At 40.8% G+C, this 21,331-nt stretch overlaps 1 protein-coding gene across 1 annotated transcript in view; it reads left to right on the top strand.

Moving 5' to 3' along the window:
* LOC111935057 (netrin-4-like) overlaps positions 1-21,331 on the top strand; it is a 41,891-nt gene that overhangs the window by 10,208 nt on the left and 10,352 nt on the right. The window contains exons 3-5 of the mRNA XM_086846107.1: positions 8,591-8,854; positions 17,986-18,112; positions 18,391-18,579. Of these exons, the coding sequence (XP_086702233.1) occupies positions 8,591-8,854; positions 17,986-18,112; positions 18,391-18,579 (580 nt within the window). The remainder of the gene's footprint in view (positions 1-8,590; positions 8,855-17,985; positions 18,113-18,390; positions 18,580-21,331) is intronic.

Raw genomic sequence — 21,331 nt, 5'->3', positions numbered from 1 at the left:
CTCAGGTTATTCTTGGGTCCTATTCATTCTTAGAACAGACACAAATTCCTTTTTTTAACAGGGCACAAAAGGAATTTAAAAAAGGAAAAAAAAAAAAAAAAAAAAAAAAAAATGATGGCCTAGTGAGAGTACTTAGGTTTAAAACCCATGCTGGGACACATCATGAAACAAGATTTCAGGTCAACTGGCTTCCAGAACTGAGAATGCAGACATGAAAGGGGAAGGGGGTAGAGCCACAGTAACCTACACACATCTGGAAACTGAGATCTCACTCAGCACATTGTGGCCACCAAGACCACTGAAAGAGTTTCTTCCTAAAAGCAAGGTAAAAATTTTTTCAGAAGAGAAAAATTAAGGAGACTAGAACGGAGCAAAAGACATTTGGATGAGTGACATGAAAAAGACACAGCAGAACATAATGCTAAATTAAGGCATATCCCTTGTCTCTGGTTGATTGCCCCCTATTTTTCCCCTCTGACTGGGTCACATATCTCCGTTCCATCTCAGATAAGATACATCGGAGACATACGGCATTGGGGAACACCTCATACAGAAATTCAAGAAGATTACTTTCTAATACATCTTTTGCATTTTCTTTTACTCAGGCATTTGTTAAATCCCCTGCTCCTATTCAGATCCAGAGTACTTTAATAGGTAGAATCTATCTATCTGAATCCTAGGGTCTTCATCATTATCTCATGAACTGAAACCAGCACCACAGTTTTAAGGCCTCTTCATCATCTGTAACTGCATCTACAGGGAATACTGGCATGACTGAGACATTTTTTACCCACTTGTCCATCCATCTGTTCTTCTACCTTAAAAACACTGTACTATATAGTCATGGAACCTAAAATGAGCCATCAGGTCAGATAACATAAATCAAAACTCTGGCCCAAGCAGAAGGAGAAATTGCATCAGACATCAATGTGAGTTGCAGTTCAAACATCACGTGGGGGAAAAAGGGACTGAAATGTTTGAACCTGCATCCTGACAGCACGTGCACTCAAGGATCTGAGAGATTAAAAGCACGTTTTTAATAAACTGGAATATCAGGAAATGAAAACAAATGTTCTTCTCCATTGAATATGATGTTTGCATGAAAGGAAGACATTAGCATGCGAAGTGGGGTGAAACACTGACCTGCTCATAAACCATCAGGCTCAGAAGGAGACCCTTCCCCTACTGGGTCTAGCTGGTGGAAGTGAGTTCTGAATCAAAGGCTGGTTCATTTATGTGAGTGTCTGTGTGACAGATGACACCAATGAAGTGTGATATAATAAACCCATTACTGGAATTCACTGGGGGCTGGAAGAATTGTGTATGCCTGAATTAAGTAACTGGTTTCCATGGCAACATGTTAAGTGTGCCTTGCACAGAAGACCTGTTCATTCTCCGTTTTGTATCCTGTGGTGACCTCTTTAGGGACAGAAGTCCCCAGCAGCGCCTTTTGTCAAAGATGAGTGGACCCTCTTTGTGGCTAAAAGACATTTAATCACTCTTCTAAACACACTCCACTCGGTGAATGCCAGACCAAGACAGGTTGTGATGGGTGCAGTTCTGTCTGCTTCAAAAGCCACCAGGTTGTTCAGACAGAGGCCACAGTCAGCCCTCTGGAAGATCTTTTCTTCTGCACTGACACTGAAGCCTCTGCAGCCTTTCTCCATCCCCAGGGTGTTCCTGAGCAATAGCTGTGCCAGAGGGGGAACACTCGCACCCAAGCACCAAACCAGGCCGGGGACAAGGCTCTGTGTGGGATGTATGTGATCCTGTTCCAAGGACCTGCATTTCCCACTGTCTTTTCTCAAGCTTCTCTTTTACTGTGTTCATGCCAAACCTTTTGATAAACAAAGAAGTATTCCCTGTGCTCACACACACACACACACACACACCTCATTAAATGGAGACATCAATAATTCAAGAGGCCACCACTGAGGCTTCAATGACTTCTTAGAGTTCTGATCTCATATGGCAGTGGGGTCACTGGAAAGAAACCTGCTCAGCACATCACAAGGCTGAATTCCCAATAGCTAAGATTCAAAGACAGGGTCTTGCACTTCAGTGAATTATCCAACAGCCATCAGAACTGGCCTGTAAAAGTGATGCTCGGGTTATTCCAACTTCCAGCTGGGTTATTCCAACTTCCATCTGGAAAGGATTCCAGGAGGGATTAGTCACTAGTGTAGGTAAGTGCCTGATTGTTATGATTAGGGCTGTCTGTTCAGCATTTCGTTTAACTTGAGCTGCAGAGCAGATAGAATGCAGAGACAAGTTGAGAGGAAGCAGTTAACACCAGCACTGTAAACAAGCTGATAGCACTGCCAGGCCGTGCTTCCCTGGAGGAAGAATTAAGGGGCTCAAGGATTTGTCTCTGAAGGGAATTCAAACTGACTGAGACTCATCCAGCAATCCCATCCCTGGCAAGTGAACTTGAGGAGGGCACCAAGTCTCCTATTCTGACCTGGTTTGTAATGAGCCATTTGGAACATTATAAATCAGACAGAAAGACACAGCAATGGGGGTTCTTTAGCATTGCTTCTTCGTTTTCTTCATTTTCTGAACATAGAAGGCAGCAGCAGATATTAAATATCTTTTCTTCTCACCCTTTTTTATAAAACCTTAGTGGAGGTTTGTTTTTTTTTTCCAGCTTTAAGTGTGAAAAAAAATTGTTGCCTAAAATGCTATGGAAGTTAGTAATTTATTGGTGTAATTTTCAAACTCCAGGCAAAAGAACACTTAAATATTTGCTCTCCAGTTGTCCACACATCACTGTCACGGTGAAACTGTACATTTAGCTAAGTCTGTTCATGTGTAAGATTTCAGCCAAGACCTAGAGATACAAATGGCTCCACTTACAAGAAATGGATGCTCTCCCTTGAGAACATGGCTTGGTTGACATGGGTTGGCACTGATGGTGGTGGGTGGTTGTGACTTTCCCTGACAATCCAGCAAACAGAGAAATGAGTCTCCCTGTTCTCAATCCAGTTCCCAATCAGGCTGTTGCATCACAGAACTCCTTGTGCTGCCCTTTGCCATTTCAGAGCAAGCACCATCCCTCATTATGAAAAAGGACACTGCACTCCATGGGAGCATGGAAATGTTTTCATATCCCCACTTGGTGCTGCTATGTGGAGTTTTGCCCATTCCCTCTATACAGACTGAAAGATGAAGGGTTTTCTGTCAAATAACCTAGATTTTGTTTTTCAACTACATTACCTGTCTCACAGAGGGTACTGCTTCTCCCTACAACCCTTGCCTTTCTACATGGATGCACATCTGCAGATAACCTCAACCTACAGAGTGCCATTTGTTTGAGGAAGAGAAATAGTCTGCATGGCTCTTAGATTTGCCTGACTTAATTATGCCATAATCATATTGGCAGCCATGCCTAAATACTGATATTAAAATGTCACACCAACTGGATTACTGGAATAACCTCAAAGCAAATGGAAACTGAAGGCACATCAATCCTTTCTGATTTGGAGAATACAGAATGAATTCAGGATTCCACTGGTAGTTGAGTTTACCCAGATCAAAGAAATTTTAAAAATCAAAAGCACAATTACTTCTTTAGCAAGCTACCATATTCCAAACTGATTTCTAAGCTTTGTTCTCTGGAAGGACAGAAAAGCAGTGGATCTTCACTAAGGAACACCATTCTATGAGTTGTCAGAATAGACCTTATAAAAGCTGGGAGAAGAGTCACATTTTCTCTGTGCTCCAAACAGTAAATCAGAAAAGAGGCTACTTCTTAGTTAAGACTGCTGTACCACAAGTCAGAAATCCATCAAACAAAGCACAGGACATATGCCACTGGACAGGAAAAATTCTGAGACAATTGTTTACTGTTCCTTTAAGAATAAAATCAACTCACATGAGAATCTCTTAGTGAAGAGGATTTAGGAGTGATGAGAGTTTTTATTGCAGCTTCCTTCTGATGGACCCAGTGTAAGCACACAGACATTTCTGACCTCATTAACCTGATTGTGTGCAGCATGATGAACACAGCTTAAGGATGATTTGTAATATCAAATTCTTGCACTGCATAAGGATCTTCTTTTGTAGGAGGCCATGCATTGGCACTGCCCTCCATTCATGATTCATATTCCTTGGCCTTAGGCTATGAGTTTGCAAGGTGGAACCTTTGTTGTGTCCATATCTCTTCTGACTAATACAGTCTGGAAGATCAGGTTAAGAAAACAGAATTAGATGCATCAGGAATGGAGAAGCAAAACCTATGGCAAGAAATCAAAAATCTGAGACACTGTCTGCGAAATGAAGATGATCTCTTGATAGGTGACAAAACAATGTGAGGCTGTGCCAACTTGTGTACAGCAAAACCAGTCACAAACAGTGGCTGCTGTTTAGCTTTGCACACTTACAGCATTTTCCAGACTTCCTTGCTCTTAGGAAGGTCAGGAGAGGACAGGGTAGTGACCATCTTTTTGAGGCACAGCTGATTGACTTTTGAGAATGAGAATGGCAAATATGTGCTCGATAGCAGATATGCAGATAATCATGAAAGTCCCACTCAGCATTCAGCTCCAAAGCCAGCTCCTGATTCTAAGAGAAACTCGTGACCTAGGATGTATTTCCACAAAGGGTTAAATTATAGAGGTGCTGCCCACCTTCAACTTCCACCCAGTTCAATGGAAAGATTTCTAGGGTGTCCCTAAGTAGACTCAATCACCACCAGATTTTCTTCTGCAGCTGTGCCTATGCTCCTTTTATGACAGCTGCACACTGATGTTTAGGGAAACAAGTGGGAGATTTCAGAGCAGTCCATTACAGCAAAAAAAGAACAGAGCTTGCTACCAGATAGAGATTTCTTTAGATGAGAAACAGCTTTAGAGTGAAAATCATGGGAAGCTCTTTTCAAAACCTGCATCTTAATCAAAAGAAAACACTTCTTTTTCATTATGCTTTCTTCATATCTTGTACATGAATGTAATGGAAAACCGAAAACTCACACAGTATCTCTGGGAAATGAAAAAATAATTTGTCTGCCTTTGTGCAAAAGGCAGAAGTCAAATGTCTATCTGTATAGAAGGAATTTGTTTCATAGGCTTTAGAATTACCAACCTTGTGAACTGAAATAAAAAGGACAAATAACACAGGGAATGTCTCTTCCTACAGATCATGACTCTAGGAGTTCACTAATACTTAGATCCATTTATAATCTAATCTTTAATACATTCATGTCTCAGCAGCTGAGACAGCCAAACTCTTGTCTTTTGCCTGTAACTATTAAAATTGCATGTATGTATATCCATGGCCAGGAATTCTCAGGGACTTTTCCAGATACAAGTTTATTAATATTCATCCCATTACACAAAGTACTTGAATACCAATATCCAATTTTTATGGAAAGAAAGCTGAGTACATAAAACTGAGTTCCTACTGAAATCAATTCAGAACAGCATGAGGCCCTAGTTACTTGCTGAGCATTATAGGGAACAATTGTGCTAGGGCTATGACCAAATATTTGCATTCCCCACTCTGTACTTTTATCAAAGCAATACCTTCTCCTTTTTCAAATAAATATAATTCTTTCTTAAATCATATAAAATTTTCAACCACCAATATGGCCACCACCAATCTGTCCCTTAATTTAGGATACATCTCTCCTTAGGGAACTATAAACCCAAACACTTCCATTTAAAACATAACCATGCATTTATAACACAGAAAAAAGTTTATGGAGCAGGTTTTGTTGGGTTATTTATTTATTTTAATCAAAATTATGTATCTATGGAAAAATAATTCCTGGCATGTAAGGTGAGATACCAGTTCTTTTTAAAAAAATTATCCCAATCTAGAATTATTTGAATAAATACACATAGTAGACTAATGAAGAGAAAATAACATCTTTTTCTTGACAGTACAACAATCTATATGTTAAGGAACCACTTTCTGACTGGCACTTTAATGTCAGATGAAACATTCAATAAAATATTAAAAAGTGAGGCAAGAGATGGTGATTACCTTATGCAATTGCCTGTGCCCAAGAATTTTAACCACCAGTATTTCAAGGAGAATGGGACATCCGGAAGAGAGAGAAAATCCATTTTCTAGTCCTATGCATATGTGAAATAAAACTGCTAAACTGATTTAATTATGAAATAAAACTGCTACCTCTCTGCAAAATGTAGCTCACCTAAACCTACGTCTGTTGACACAATATATCTGCTGATCAAAATGTCTTTGATACTAAGCTAAGGAAGGTTAATTCCTCACTGGAGGTTGAATCCTAGAAGAACATTTAAGTGCAGCTCCCAGAAGACCTCAGTAGTGTTATGTCACCCAAATCAGATCTTTAACACTTAACAAGACTTGCCTTGGGAGAAATAAAGACAAGCAAATCCAGTCTCACCAGTGAGCTTATTCCAGACAGAAATGTGTCATGAATTAATCATACAAACAAACTCTTGTACCTCAGCTGGAATGGAACACTGTTTTTTCTTAAAAGGATGCCACAATCCCTATGGGACTCCAAGCTATTAATGTCTCTACTCACAAATGATGTTCAGTGCTCTAATGGGATACAGAAAATGCCAAAGCAACTCCTCTCAAGAGAGGCATGGCCAGAAATGAAAATATTTGCAAAACAATAAAGCCACAGGAAACCAAACCTTTTTCTAAGCTGTCAAGCAAAGAAACAAGAAACAAAACAGCTTGGTGAAAGCAAGTGGCCCTTTGCTGACAGAAGAGCCCCCGACAGCTGCTCTTTGCCTAAAGACCTCAGGGCTCTCAGAATGCCAATTACAACATGGGGAGGATGGATAATTGACTGGAGACCCCAAAATATGAATCCATCTGTTTAAAGTTGTCATACCATATAGAAAGTAGGTTTCTAGTAGTATACAGGAATCTTTCACATTTACCATAGCACAGTGCAAGACTATTGCTATCAAGATGTATAGTGCCAGAGAGAAAAAAGAAACATTTTGGCCATTTGCTTATGGTTCCATTGGCCAGGGGAATGTAGACACAGGGATGGAAATGCTTGAGCTATTTTGTCATGGTTTCATTGGTCAGGGGAATGTGGGCACCTGCATTGCACAGCCTGGGCAATCTGCACACAGCTCTGCCAAACAAGGAGTTATGGGCATCTCTGATCTCACCAAGCAAGGCTGTTTGCAGCTTTGTGAGTAGCTGACAATAGAAGAGAATTAAAACGAAGGAAAAAAAACCCCAGACTTTACCAAATAGAAAACACTGTGGACATGTGGGAGAAGTACCACTGCTTTTGCTGGGTTTTGTGCAAAGCCTGGCAGCTGATTCTGTTAATTAAGGGCATTTTTCTCCCCATGTGCCATCAACATGCAAATGAACTACCTCCAAGGCATGTACCACCAAGCTCTTTGGTGGATTCTGCAAGCAAAAAAGGAGCAAAAGTATTTTACATGCTACAAGTATTTAAACTGATCAGTTCACTAGGAAGGAAGAAAAACTGAGAGAAAGAAAGAGGGAATCCCTGTGGAAACAAAGATTTCACTCTGGTAATATTGACAGAGTAAGTCAGACAGAGACTGTGACCACTTATAAAGCAGGACCAAAGAATCCCAAGGGCAAATCCCTCTGCCATGATGGAAAATCTCAAGCAGTGGAGAAAACAACTATCAAATTTGAGTTAGCACATCTAAGCCTGGAAACAGTGTTAACAATTCTCTGTTTCAATGGCAAGGACTGTGGTGTAGCCCTCCGTTATCAACCTCTCCCAAAAGCAACAGACACAAGCACACCCCAAGAGATAGAGAAGAGTAGGGTGCTGATGAGCTAAAATACAACAACCACCGTTAAACACCAGATTAGAACTGTGATGCTCAGAACCCAACTGTTGCTGCTCTGGAGAACTATCAAACAGCAAAAATGCTGTGATGAAGGAGTAACAACCTACAGCCAGCCAGCAAGCACCAAGCACCTGGGGTCCTGTGAACTCATTGCTCTGTAGCTGCTTCTAACTAATAACTAGCTACTTCTAACTAACTAACTAATCTGCTCTGTGTGCAGATAGGGTGCACTCCCAGTGCTCACTTGCCCTAAAGCTAAACTGTGTTTCCAGCAGAGTTCAGGTCACCCAGGAAAACTGACCACAGTTTCCACTTTTTTATGGATGCCCATAGTGCCTTTGTTTACCTGACTCTAGAGCTCATGCTAAAGCCACGCTCCTAAAATGCTTCCAGAAATTGGGATGGCATTAACCCTGCATTTATGCCAATAAACCTTGGATTTCTCTGCGTGACACTATTGTCACCTGGCTCAGAAACACAAGGAAGCAGGCTTATCTTGTCCCTTGACATATTGGCTGAACTGCAGGAAGTGACAGGGCTCAGTAACCCCAGGGAGTGATGTTTAAACAAAGGCATTTCCCATCTCACATCTGAGATGGGATGAAAGCAGGGGCACAGTCACTTGCTGTGGCTTGGCCAGCTGGTGGTAACTCAGCTGTCATGCTCTGGGATCAGCCACAGCCCCACAACTGCTCATGCAGAGTTTTATTGCTTTTTCCTAAAAATCGTCTTGGGATATTTGCTGTGTATGCAGAGTGCTATTATCTGTTCTGGGATGTGAACCTTCTCTTTTTCAGGTGATTTATCGTGCCTTAAGTCCGGCTAACAAGATTGAAGACCCTTACAGTCCTGAGGCTCAGGATCTCCTGAAGCTCACCAACCTCCGCCTGCTCTTGTTAAAAAGACAGGAATGTCCATGCCATGGCTCAGGACTGGTAGAGAAACCCCAGAGATTTTCCCACTATGCTATTTATGACCTGATCATCCGGGGAAGCTGCTTTTGCAATGGGCATGCCGAGGAATGTGAGCTTGCCAACAGGACGGGTGTCGTGGAGAACATGGTGAGTTCCAGACATTTATCAGCGTACTAGACTTGCTACTTGCTTCTGCTGCCTCAGCCTAAATGTGAATTTTATGTGTGAGCCTGTCCCAGCCTCCCTAAGCCTATCCCAAAAAAGGGCAGCACAGTCAATCCATTACAGTGAAACCTACACCACTCTGGGAAAATATTTCCTATCCTCTTTTCTACAGTTTTATGTATAATAACTGCAAAAAACTCTGGAACTCTAAAACTCAAATAATTTGCTAAAATCTATGGACCTCAAGATACCTATAAATTGAAAGGGGTCTTTGTAATTGGAACAGAGATCCAAGCCCAAATATAGTGAGTGAAATCTCCTACTGATATGCCTGCACAGAACAGAACTAGTATCTTTGATGCAAAGTCTGCCCTGAGCAGAATTTCATCATCAGATCTGAGATTTTCTGAGTTTGTGAGACATGAGCAGTTCTGTCATAGTTAGGGTTTCAGCCATCACTTTTAGGTTTTCAACCTTTTGTGTTCTTAGCAACGTTAAGGATGTGAAAATAATTTCCTCTTTCCCACTCTTTTATCCATGCATCTTAAAATAAGTTAGAACTTTTTTTAAAAAAAAAAGCCAAACATTGTAGTAAAATTTTTCTGTAGTACTTGGAGTGTCCCTTCCATGTTCAATCTTTTATCTGCATTTGACACTGGATGTGCACAAGAGGAGTTGTGTTTGAATGCCCACTCAGACATTGAAATTCAGAGGAAATGGCTGATGACACCTTTTTGATTTATCTGCAAGCGTTGTGTAGACAATTGTAACAGCCACAAGGAGATTTAATCTAATCAAATATCCGGGTACATCTAGACACATACATCAGAGATGGAATTCAAGCCTCTTTAAACTAGTCAATATCTCCCCGGGATCCAGAAGTCTCTGTCTCTGTATTGGGTTTTGAAAATCCAAATAACTCTTAAAATTCTAATCTCCAGTGCAATCTGACATAAAAGACTCAAGAAAAACATCCTAAGCTAATTTCTGTCCCTTTAGATACAGGGTACACGTGACATTTTGGCTTATGTCATTTTGGAATGTGTATTCATTGTCTTCCTTTCAACTTTCCTAGGTTCAGAGGTAGATATTGCAAGATAATTAGGACTGTATGACTTTCAAATAATTTCTGAATCTGTTCCATCTGTGGTATAAATCCAAGATTCAGCTACCCTATGTGATACTGTAAGATTCAAATAATATAGACTCACTTGAATCATAACTGTGTGGAGAAAAGCTGTTTAAAGAGAGTATCTCTTAATGTTCTTACTGCAAACTGTTAGACACACAGTGAAATCAAATAGATGAATAACACACTAAGTGAAAGCAGCTGGTAGAAAAAGAAACATTCTGCCCATCAGAAAAGGAAAACACAATACTGTGTATGTTACTGGCATAACCATTGTAAACTATGACTGGATATTTTTTTCCCACTGGTCACAAGGGAACAGAATCTTTTTGTGCCATCAATGACTTCACAGGGCAGAAGGTGAAATAGTTTTGATGAAATGCACTTCAGGAGTGACTCATGTCCCAGGAGAGAGAGGGTGGATGCAGCACATGATTTGCACAGATATTATCAAGTCTTTGTCTAAGCAAGGATTCAAACACAGCTGTGCAAAAAATAAGAAAGCCTTCTGAGTTTTAACTGTCTCTAGAATCCTAGGGGAGGCCTGGAAAAGACCAGGAGTGGGCTGGTTTGTGTCCTCACATAAAGGTGTGATCAAGCTCACCTAAACCATTCACTAGTCAATTAGTGATTTTCCTGACAAAGAACACTCAAACCTTCAGTAGTTGTTCCAGCTTTAACATTCTGAAAACTCTTCTTTAGTGCCTGCCTAAATAATCTGTGCTGCAAATTAAGGTGATTCCTCCTTGTCCCCTCTCTCAATGACCAAAGTGAGCAGCTGACCCTATTTCTGCAGATACCATTGGAAGGTTCTCTCCATATAATTCCCTATGTTCTATTTTTGGTACTAACCAGAGAAGTGTGAAACCTTACGCGGTAAAAATTGAAAATTCTACTTGCAGATCACACAAGCCTGGAGTAAAGATGATCATGCTACTGTATTAATCTTTAGACATTACAACTTAAGTCTTTCTCAAATACAAAAGAAAACCCACTCCTGGAAGATCCTGATCCCTGGATCCTTTTCCATTTTATCTAATACTTTACCAATAATGATATTGTAGTGGTGAAGGGAGAGTTCACGTAAGTCCAGATCTCAAGGTTTGGTTTACACAGCCAGCATGAGGGAGTTTATGTAAGGGTATAACTTTTTGACTTGAAACACAGTAATCTCCTTGCCTACAAGCAGGAGAAAAGGCCTTTGTTGTTGAAGGTTCAGCATCAGTGATAAAGTTCCTATCAGCCAAAATACACTGCAAAACTTTGCCATTTTGCAATGTCTTGTCAGAGAAAAGGTGCTCTGCTTTCAGTCACGTGGTAATGGTGACCCACATAAAACAGGGTGTGGAAAAGATGTTACAAACACTGAACATCCAGAAATAATCTGATTCAATCCACAGGCCACATCTAATATTTAAGGTACAGATGGGCAGAACAAGTCCCAAGACACACAGTTTTTAATGTGCCTGGTGAGGATGACATCACATCATCCACAGATTGAAGGCAGAGCAGCTTTGTTTCCTGGGCTGCTGTTAGGTAATTAAATAAAATGCTGCAAAATATAAAGACCTCCACAGAAAGTCTTAAGTAATATGAGTTTCAGCCTCTTAACTGTTCATAGTCCTCCTTTGATGCATTTTCTTCTATAGCTAACAAAAATAAAAGCAACTTCATGTAGAATACAACTAATGTTTGATACATACAAACTAATTGTTTGATATGGGATAGGCCCAAAATCTGAGACCATTCTGCACTTGGGTCTTAGAAAATGCATTATTGTGTTAAATTGCAAGTCTGCTGTTCTTACTCTGACAGAAATCCCTCCCATTTGCAATACTCCTAACACTGTTAAACTGATACTAAATAAAGGAGAAAATTAAAGCAAATTTCTTGATACTTTTGAACCAATATTCAACACAATTTTGGAGGGACTGGATGAGCTATGGCTTTTAGATAATCTACCCATGATCAGTTTATCTGTGGACATGTCACTTCAGTCATGGCAACACGTTCAGCTTCTGGCTTCTCCACTGAGTCTGCCAGTAAGAAATGCAGCCCCGTGAGAAGCAATGTCACAGATGCCACAGTGTCATAGCAACAAATGGACACAAGAAAACTGCAGATTGTAAACCCAAAGTCCAAATGGTGAATCATTCATCATACCTTGAAATCCTACATAGTTTCATGCATATTTCTGGCCAAAAGTTTGTGAAAATACAGTGAGATTCAAAATAGGTCCATAGGATCCAATGAAAATATTCTCTGACTTCCTATTTTGGAGCAAAACAGTAATAATTACTCTTTCTGTGGGGACTTTGTTGTTGTTGGTTATTTTTGTTTTGTTTTTATTTTGTTTTTAAACAAGCCATGCACCCCCTCAACACAATTTATCTAGATGACATTTTCTGTACAAACAGCTGAGAATATCATGTTGGGTAGGAGGAAAACTGAGAAATGAAGATAGGAGCTGTAAATAGGCAAGAAATTTCAGGTCAAACATGTCATGAATTTTGTTGAGGTTTGTTGCTATTGACAGTAATGTTTTCTTGGTTTCTATTTAGCTTTACTCAGATTGGAAAAATAAAAGGAGACCCAGAGATGTCATTCCTCACCCAATTTCAATAGCTTCATATGGTAGCTAATGGCAAAATTCTCCCTTCTGAATAACACAGCCTGCATTTTTCAAACTCTTACAAGGAGTGTCTAGGTTTTTGTTTTTTGGTTTTTGGTTTTTTTTATGGGTGGCATCAATATGTTGTTATAAATGAAGCAACTGCCAGGACCCAGGCAGCTGAATGCATCTGGCCTTGCTCTATGGTTGGATGCAACAGAACACAGTCCTGTCCCAGGTATTGACACTGCAGGATGTACAAAGCTGTGTGTGTCTCTACAGAGCTGTCAGGTTTAGGATCTGCTTTGATGGCCCATTTTAGCTGAGTGCAGAGGTGTTCCCAGAACAAAGTTTACAAAGCAGAAAGTGCATATGGACAGAACACAGAATCAAGACCAAAGTCCTTTTTGTTTGCCAAACATTTCACAATTCTCTCTCTAGCTCATGAGAAGTAAGTTTGGGAAAAGGAAAGCAAATGTGGATTAAAATGCTTTTTTATAAAGCATTAGGGTTTTTTTCTTTACTTCTAATTATTGGTACCTACACTGCCAGGAAATTCTTACAAGTGGCCTCGGATGTTTCTTTTGCTTCTTTATCCTGTTTACAGAGACAAACTAGACTCCCTGTGGGCCTGATCCTCCATAACGAAGCAAATGGAAAGTTTTTCCACTTACTTCAAAGGGAGCAGGGTCTGGTTCTAAGTAGGATTCCTTGTTTGGCATAATGGAGGTTACATAAGGTAAAACTTGCTTTTTTATATCAATTTTCTAGGTGACCAGGGTGTCAACCCTTGCAAATATTATCTACCTCCTCTTCAGATATCTTGTGCAGTTCTATTTATAATCCCCAGCTAAGTTTTCACATTATCTGATTCCAGCTGTGCCCAGAACTCAGAGATGCAAGATGTGCCACTCACTTTCAGGACACTTAAACAGGGGAATTTACTCATTTCTCTGTGATTCAGGCACTCAGTGCTAAAATATTGAGTCTCATTTCCCTTTCTGCTTCCTCCATTCTTAAGACACTCACCAGGAGCTGGGGACCTGCTGTAAGTCAGGTGCAGCATTTCAGCCTGTTCCTCATGTGCAGTTTGTTACAGATTGATAATGGAGTTACTGGCACTGCAGGCAAAAATAAGAGGGCAGCTTGCCCCCAAAATCAGTGATAATCAAGGTAGAATTCAGAAAGAAAACAATAAGAAAGCAGAATGAAATATGGACTGAGGGAGAGCCAGGTGTGTGTGCAAAGCCCAAGGGAGGTGAATTCAGGCAGAGGGTGGAGTTGTGTCTTGAAACTCTTATAGACTGAGTGATATTATCTTGACACTGTTCAAAAAGATCTTCAGGATGTCAGTCTGAATATTCAGCTGAACACTATCACTGATTTTTCTCCAGCATGACCAATTCAGTGAGTTTGGAAGCAGCAGCAGCTCATTCACTCACTCACTGCTGTGGAGATCAAAACCTATACGGGCTCAGGTGCTGCCTCAGGTGTCCCAGCTCTACTCATCCCTGCCAGGTTCCTGCAGATTTCATTCACCAGTCACCAAGTATGAGCCAGAAACTGAGTTTTCTCAGAAAACACCCATATGTGCAGTAGCTTTCTGACATATACATGTATTAAACCATTTCCCAGACAACAGCAAGTGACAGAGGAAAATAATGGCTTTTCTCATTCCTGATTAGAACAGGAATTTGAGCTGTCCATCTGCGCACAGCAGGCACTGTAATCTGGGATCACCCATCAAATCATCCATTCTCTTTGTGACTTCAAAAAAGATAAAGGAAATTTTTAGTTTGGCCTCTTATAAGTTGTATGTACTCTCCTTAGGACTTGATATTCCAGGATTTCTTATAAATCTGCATGGATATGTCTTTTCATTTGGAGAGACCACAGAGCCCATTTGAACTGTAAGAGAAACAAAGCAGAACAGCAGACACTGTTTCATTTAACCATGCAAAATGACCCAGGAAGACTTAATTTACTACAAGCAGGTAAGGGACAGCATCTGATGCCATTGCAAACTGTGGTGTCCCAAATTTTCTCCGGCGACATTACAGAGTGAATACAGAGTCCAAAGGCAAACATTTTTTTCTGAATCAGCAACAGTTGCTCTGACCTGGAAGGCTTCCAAATGTAACCTTCATTCATTAGGAAAAAAACCCCCAAACAGACTGAGAGTAGCCCAGGAGAAAGAGCAACAACCACAACGTTGACTGAAAGGACAATAGGTAAATAAAATAAATAGTCAGAGAGAAAGCAAGAGGCTTCAAGTATTATACAAAGCTAAACAGAGTTTAGAACAATTTAAAAACTGAAGGACAAAGAGGTGAAATATTTTCTCTCAGCTGTGGATCAGAATTCAGGTGAAGAAGCTTTGTGCAAAGACGACTAAGTATCATGTAATTTCTTGGAACTGTTGTATGAAAACAGGATAAAGTTCTACACCATGTTCTATAAATCCAACAGCAGTTACAGAGATTGATGGAAAAACTACTGGATGAAACTCATGGCTGAGTATAGCATGTCAAGCTAAATTATTAGAACTGATCATCCTGGCATTAAAATCCACAAGGCTAAAACCTCCTCTATGTCCTGATTCAAAGCTGCTCGGGTGGTTGATGTACAAATCAAAGCCTTTGGCAACAACACCAGACTTGTAACAGCATGACTGTACTGTGAGACAGATGAGGAAATTAATCCAGATTAAAAATACTACTGCCAAGGGAAAAAAACCCCTTGGTTTATCTTTTTTCCAAACATGGTTTGGTTTTACAGCCCAATTTATATATAACTCAGAGCATGATGTAGGTGACAGCATCAAAAGAAGCAGTAAGGTCTCAAATTGAGATTATCCAAAAAAAGTTTACATCATGAAGCCACAGTTCAAGAACACACCAAAATATAAAAGTAGAACTCACTTTCATGTGGCCATTAAAGCCAATATGATGGTGATTGAGTATAGCAAAGCATTTGTGTTCCTTTCCTGGACTAATACCCTCTAAATTCAGGTTTGTCAGTTTATAAACATCTACTCTTTTCAAAACTGATTAGAAAACTTGAAGCATGAAGAAGCCAGAATATCAGCATTTAAAGCCTCAGTTTTCATCTTTAAAAGCTGACAGGCTGCATTAGTGACAGGAGCAACCCCAGCTAAATGCACTTGGAGAGCAGGAGTGCAAGAACGCAAACTGTTCCAGGTGATGCACATGGGACTTGAGACTGGTATCATGAAATGGGGAGGTTTGTACCATCACACTGTCTGCCTGCCTGCACCTTTTTCTCAGATCCATTCCCATTCCCCTCATTAACTTTGGAAGACACCATCCAGTTTCAAAAATATTTGTGTGAGCTGCTGAACTCTCAATACAATGAATGGGAAAGAGCCTCAGAGAAAATGCAGTTATCAGAGTAATGAGGAAAAGCAGATGAAGGGAGGTGTCACAAAAATGAACTCCATAATGTTTCCAAAGTACTCAAATATTGCAGCAATGAGCACAGTGGAGAAGTCCATGCAGGCCTAAAGACCTTTGTATCTAAGGATCAGGATATGTCAAGTGATGCAGTGTTACCTATGGAACAAAAGGATAAAGTGAAATATAGATGTGATAGAGAAATCCCCTGGATGTCAATGCTTCATCTGCTGTACCAATACATTTATATGCATTCATATAAATCACTGTCATAAACTGCTCAGGCTTTAGCTAAAATGGGCTTGTTTCCTAACTAGTGGCATGAATTTTGCCTCTGCCAAGAGCCACCCCACCCTGCCCTGCCCCGCCCTGTCCTGCCCTGCCCCTCCCTGCCCCTCCCTGCCCCACCCTGATTTCTGTGCATTTCCTGCTCTACTACAAGTTTCTCCTGGCATAATAGCAGCAGCTCTTGTGATAAATGTAGAACATGACTTATGGTACCACCCTTCCCTTTCTCACACACCCTGTGCTTGATATTTCCTCAAAAAAATTTATCTGTGAAATCATTTCCCTGTGGCTTTGCAAACAGATATTGAAATACAATTTATTTATAAAAAAAAACAACCCAAAACCCCAAAAAATCAAACAAACAGAACCAAGCAACAACATAAAAACGCTTCCATAAGGCCATTCTTAGATGTGGGTTGATATTACAGAATCTCGCACACCAAATCATAGTTAATTGTGGAAGTGGCTGCTTTACTCCTGGTGTGTAAAATGGCTGGAAAGCAGAAGTAGTTTCAATGTTAACTTTCTCTTTGAAGTCTGGACTAGCTCACTTTGCAAGGTCTGACTTCTGGTGTGAACACCTGCTTCCAAATATGATATATATTTGAATATTTCCATGACTAAAAATCATTATTGTGTTCCAGTGAAGGTAGGTATATACAAAAGAAGGAAGTTCTTTATTCAAGTAATTTTTCACAGAGAGAACTACTCAGCCAGTCTTAGCCAAGACTTTGTGCACTTTATTTGCCCATCAAATATTATGTATTGTTTTCCAGCTTAGATAGGTTTATTTACTTCAGCCCCATTCTTCAGCCAGCTTTTGCTCATTTCTGTAGAACATCTTACAATTCTTAATTTATCTGGTAATAAACTAAGATGTTCAAAACTGAACACAGCATTGCAGGTACAATTTTCTGTCCCCTTGGAGTTGCAGTGCTCTTAGTTCCATAGCCCAGAATTTTACTAGATCTTTTCTACTAATCTAATTTATGTATTGTCATATGTAAGTTGGCAGGCTGGTGCCTATTGTACCTAAGTTAAAAGATCAGTGCCTTCCTTATAGAAAGTGTGGTTTTAGGTTACTTTTCTGTGGCGGTACTGGTTGGTATTTTTCCATTTTTAATATTTTTGCTATATTTTTAACTGTCCTAGGATATCCAGGACTATTTGCTCATTCATCTAACACTTTATAATTTAGTAATTCATGGTGATTTCACTTCCCTATATTTACACCCTTGTCCAGATCAGTGCTAATGTCAAATAAGAGAGAGCCCAGCATCCTCTGTTAGCCTGTGCTCTCCTGTGACTTGGCTCTGCTAGCCCAGAGTACATTTGATACTCTGCATGTTCTTGCCCTGAACCTGTAAATCAAAATAAGACCTGTTAGCTCACCCAGTTTAGAGTCTAGAGAGCTGTTCATCAATGCAGTAGTTAAATAGACAGCTGAGAGTTAAATTGTTGCTATGTGCATTTTATAAGGTGTTGGAAAAATTCTACATCATTAATAACTGTGAAAAGAGAGAGCTACATGTTTTAACTCCAGGCTCTGTGGGCTTCCTGAGAGTGCCAGGCAGCTGTGTGGGAATTGTGCAGAGGTCCCACCACCTTATGAGGCTGCTGGGGGCTGCAGCAGTTCCTGCAGCTGTCTGACTGTGTCTCTTTTCCCCGACAGGTCCACGGGAAGTGTGTGTGCAGGCACAACACGGCAGGGCACCACTGCGAGAAATGCGCTCCGCTCTACAACGACCAGCCTTGGAAGCCAGGAGATGGGAAAACAGGGGCACCAAATGAATGCAGAAGTAAGTGGAAGGGAGTTTACTGACCCAGGCTCTCAGGCAAAGCTCCCCCACAAAGACTTCTGTGATTTACAGTAATGGTGCCATTACAGAAACTGGGGATAAATTGCTGGTCATTGACGGAGAACTCCAGTGTGCAGCTCGTTTTTCTACACTGGGGCTATTGGAGAGGGGAATTTACAAGCCAGAAATCGGGTTTTCATGTAGCTTGGTTTGGAAAATGATACCATGGTTACTGTGTCAGTTTAAAGGCCTGAAGGACATTCTCTTGTCCTCACCAGAGTGTCGCTGTCACAACCACACCGAGAGCTGCCACTTCGACCTGAGCGTTTGGTTGGCCTCGGGGAAGCGCAGTGGGGGAGTCTGTGACAACTGCAAGCACAACACAGAGGGACATCGGTGCCAGAGGTGCAAACCAGGCTTTTACCGGGACAGAGGGAAGCCCATGTCTTCTCCAGAGGTCTGCAAACGTAAGTGATCGTGTTACACGAGGTGAAAAATGAATGGTGAAAGATTCATTGAAAGAACAAAATAATTTCTATCCAATCAGTAACTCCTATAGAGGTAACTCATGAGTATTACAATCTTTTCTTTCTATTCTTTTCCTAAACGACAGGGGGTTTTGATCAAAGGTAATCATCCGGATTTTTTGTGTCTATTTTTCCCATTACAACTTTTTTTGTGATAACTCCAAATGCATTGCTTTCTGAGGAAAGGTACGTTCTTCTTGTGTTTGGTTTTAAATTAATATGGTTCCTTTTCTCTTGAGGCACATTTTATTTACCTGGGTTTTTTTTTCTGTACCTCTCAAGGCTGTGTGAGCCTATGTGCAAGCAATTGTTAAATTCCATTTGGTTGTGCAACATATATACATATAAAGTGTTTATGTGCACATAAATACATATAAAGGATGCAGAAGATAGAGGAGGGCTGTGTGTATTCACTTGGAAACAAATACATCAGAACTCAGACTTATCTTGGGACTGTACAGCTGTGTTATGGGGTGCTGTGCCCGAATAAATTGCATCACTAGCACTTCAGCAGAATGTGTTAGGGTGTGTCTCGGGCACAGAGGCACTAATGGCTGCACAGAGGATGTACAGCCTCTGGATCAAGATAGTTTGCACCCAGCCAGTCTGGCAAACAGCCCAAATCTCCCTCACTTAAAGTAAACATTTCCTGAGTATCCTGCCAGGCTTCACATATCTGATTCTATCTCACATCTGTTTGAGAGGTTGCTATTTCCAGCAATATACCTATTTTCATTTTTCCCTTTGGATAATTTTCTTTCCCCATAGCTCAGACATCATCATAGAGAACTTCATCCTCTGTTATCTGACCTCTTGGCCACTGACATAATGAGTCTTGAAGCTTTTCTGACCCTTTTAATGTCCTTCAACATGATTCCTCTTAAACACTCAGGTTACTCCTCTCCCTAGGTCTGTGAGTCCTGTAATATTGCTTGAACCTTCTGTGCCAAACACATCCAATGTTTCTGCTCTTTTGCCTTCTTACCACTGGAACTTGGTGACAGCAGACTGTTTCCACACAACTTTTTCTTCTCATTTTCATAATGTTCACCACAGAACATGGATCAGCAGACAGGGCAGAGGGTGAGTGTATCTGGCTCACCCCGTATCCTGTAGTGTTCTGTGGTGGCCCCTTTCTAGTTCTGTTTCTACTCTGAGCAGATTTGCTATCTGAGCAGGGAAATATTGTAATGAGAACAAATTGTTGTGCCAGAATATTAGCTTTCAATCTTATAGCACCTGAAAGGATTTGTGTATGAACTCTTGCACTGAGCAGCAGGGAGATGGTGCAGTAACCAGCATCATGTGTAATACTAGATAACTGCTGAAGTCAAGGAGCACTGGCGAGCAGCAAAGAGGAAAAAACATTGTTTGGAAATACAGCCTATCTGTCTGGAAACCCTAGAACTGCTTGCCTAGATGAAATCAGACCTTGACTCTACGTCTGCCTCTCTTGTCTGGTCTGGTTACAAGTCTTTCAGTAACCCCTGCCAATATTCAGCATAGCAAAAGAAAAACTCTTCAGAAATTTACCTTGTTGAAAGAGCTTTATTCCTGTTGTGCCAGTCAGGCACAACAATGTTCTTTTCACCTGGGAAGGTGCTGATGCCAGCAGAAGGCCCTCAAATGCAATTGTCTCCACTCTGAGTTGCGTGCTCAGGCCTAGAGAGCTGCCATCCTGCTTTAGTCACTGAAAGTTATATGTCTTTCCTAGGCTCCTTGTTCTGTCAGTGGAGAAACAGAGCGACCTCTGGGGAATTATTTATTGCAGTCTAAGGTAGATGCCTGAAACAGGTGGACTGAATTGCCCTCTAAACATATCTATTTCCTTAAGAGGTGCTCTGGATCACTAGCCTGCCTAGAGTTTCTCTTAGCTGAGATGAATTTAATGGGTTTGATTCAGCAGCAAAGGTAAACACGACCATATCTGTGAATGATTCAAGTCAATGGGACCTTTTCCCAGGGGTGTAAAGACATTCATGAATGCTTGCCATGTCAAGATATAAGGAAAGGGCAGTGCAGCCCACTTGGCTTTCACAGCAGCTGTGTGCACGATGCTTGTACCTCTGTGGGAATAGGAGGTACTCTGGGTATAACTGCAGAGTTCAGAGAAAACTGGGAAGGAGGTGGTTAATCTGTGCCTTTTCCCTTTTATTTAAGGCAGAGAAGAAGAGAATTCCCCCAATAAGATTTGACAAATCACCATACTAGGCAGTACTTTGTATGATGGAAGTCCTGATCCCCAAACCCTTCCCCCTGTGGTTTGCAGGCAGTAAGTGTGTACTTCATGTTACACTGCACCTCTGCAGAGAATTTTCAGGGAACACTTCACTACTTTGGTAATTATCAGAGACAGCAAAACCAGAAACACCGAAGGAGACAGGCTTTGGTTAGAACAGACTCGGTTTGATAGAGGGAAGCTTTTTCTTCCAGGACCATCATCAGCTAACATTAAACTGAAAAGCCTCCTGCAGGACATGCAGGATAGAGACCCTCTTCTGCATCCTTTAGGTTGAAAACTTGCACTGCCAGTAAATCTCATCTGGTTTGGTCCAAGTTGTTCAGTTTGTGTGACCCTGAAATCCACTCTGGTTACTCAGCAAAAAAAGTTTCTATTTTGAGCATTGCCAATATATTAGAAAATGAGACCTCCAGACACATTTTTGTCATACCTCAGCCTGCTGATTATAAA

This window comes from Cyanistes caeruleus, chromosome 11 (assembly GCF_971803275.1).
Source record: "Cyanistes caeruleus chromosome 11, bCyaCae1.hap1.1, whole genome shotgun sequence".
In the NCBI taxonomy this organism is placed as follows: domain Eukaryota; kingdom Metazoa; phylum Chordata; class Aves; order Passeriformes; family Paridae; genus Cyanistes; species Cyanistes caeruleus.
The sequence above is the reverse complement of the archived record's forward strand: the minus strand, read 5'-3'. Positions and strand labels throughout refer to the sequence as shown.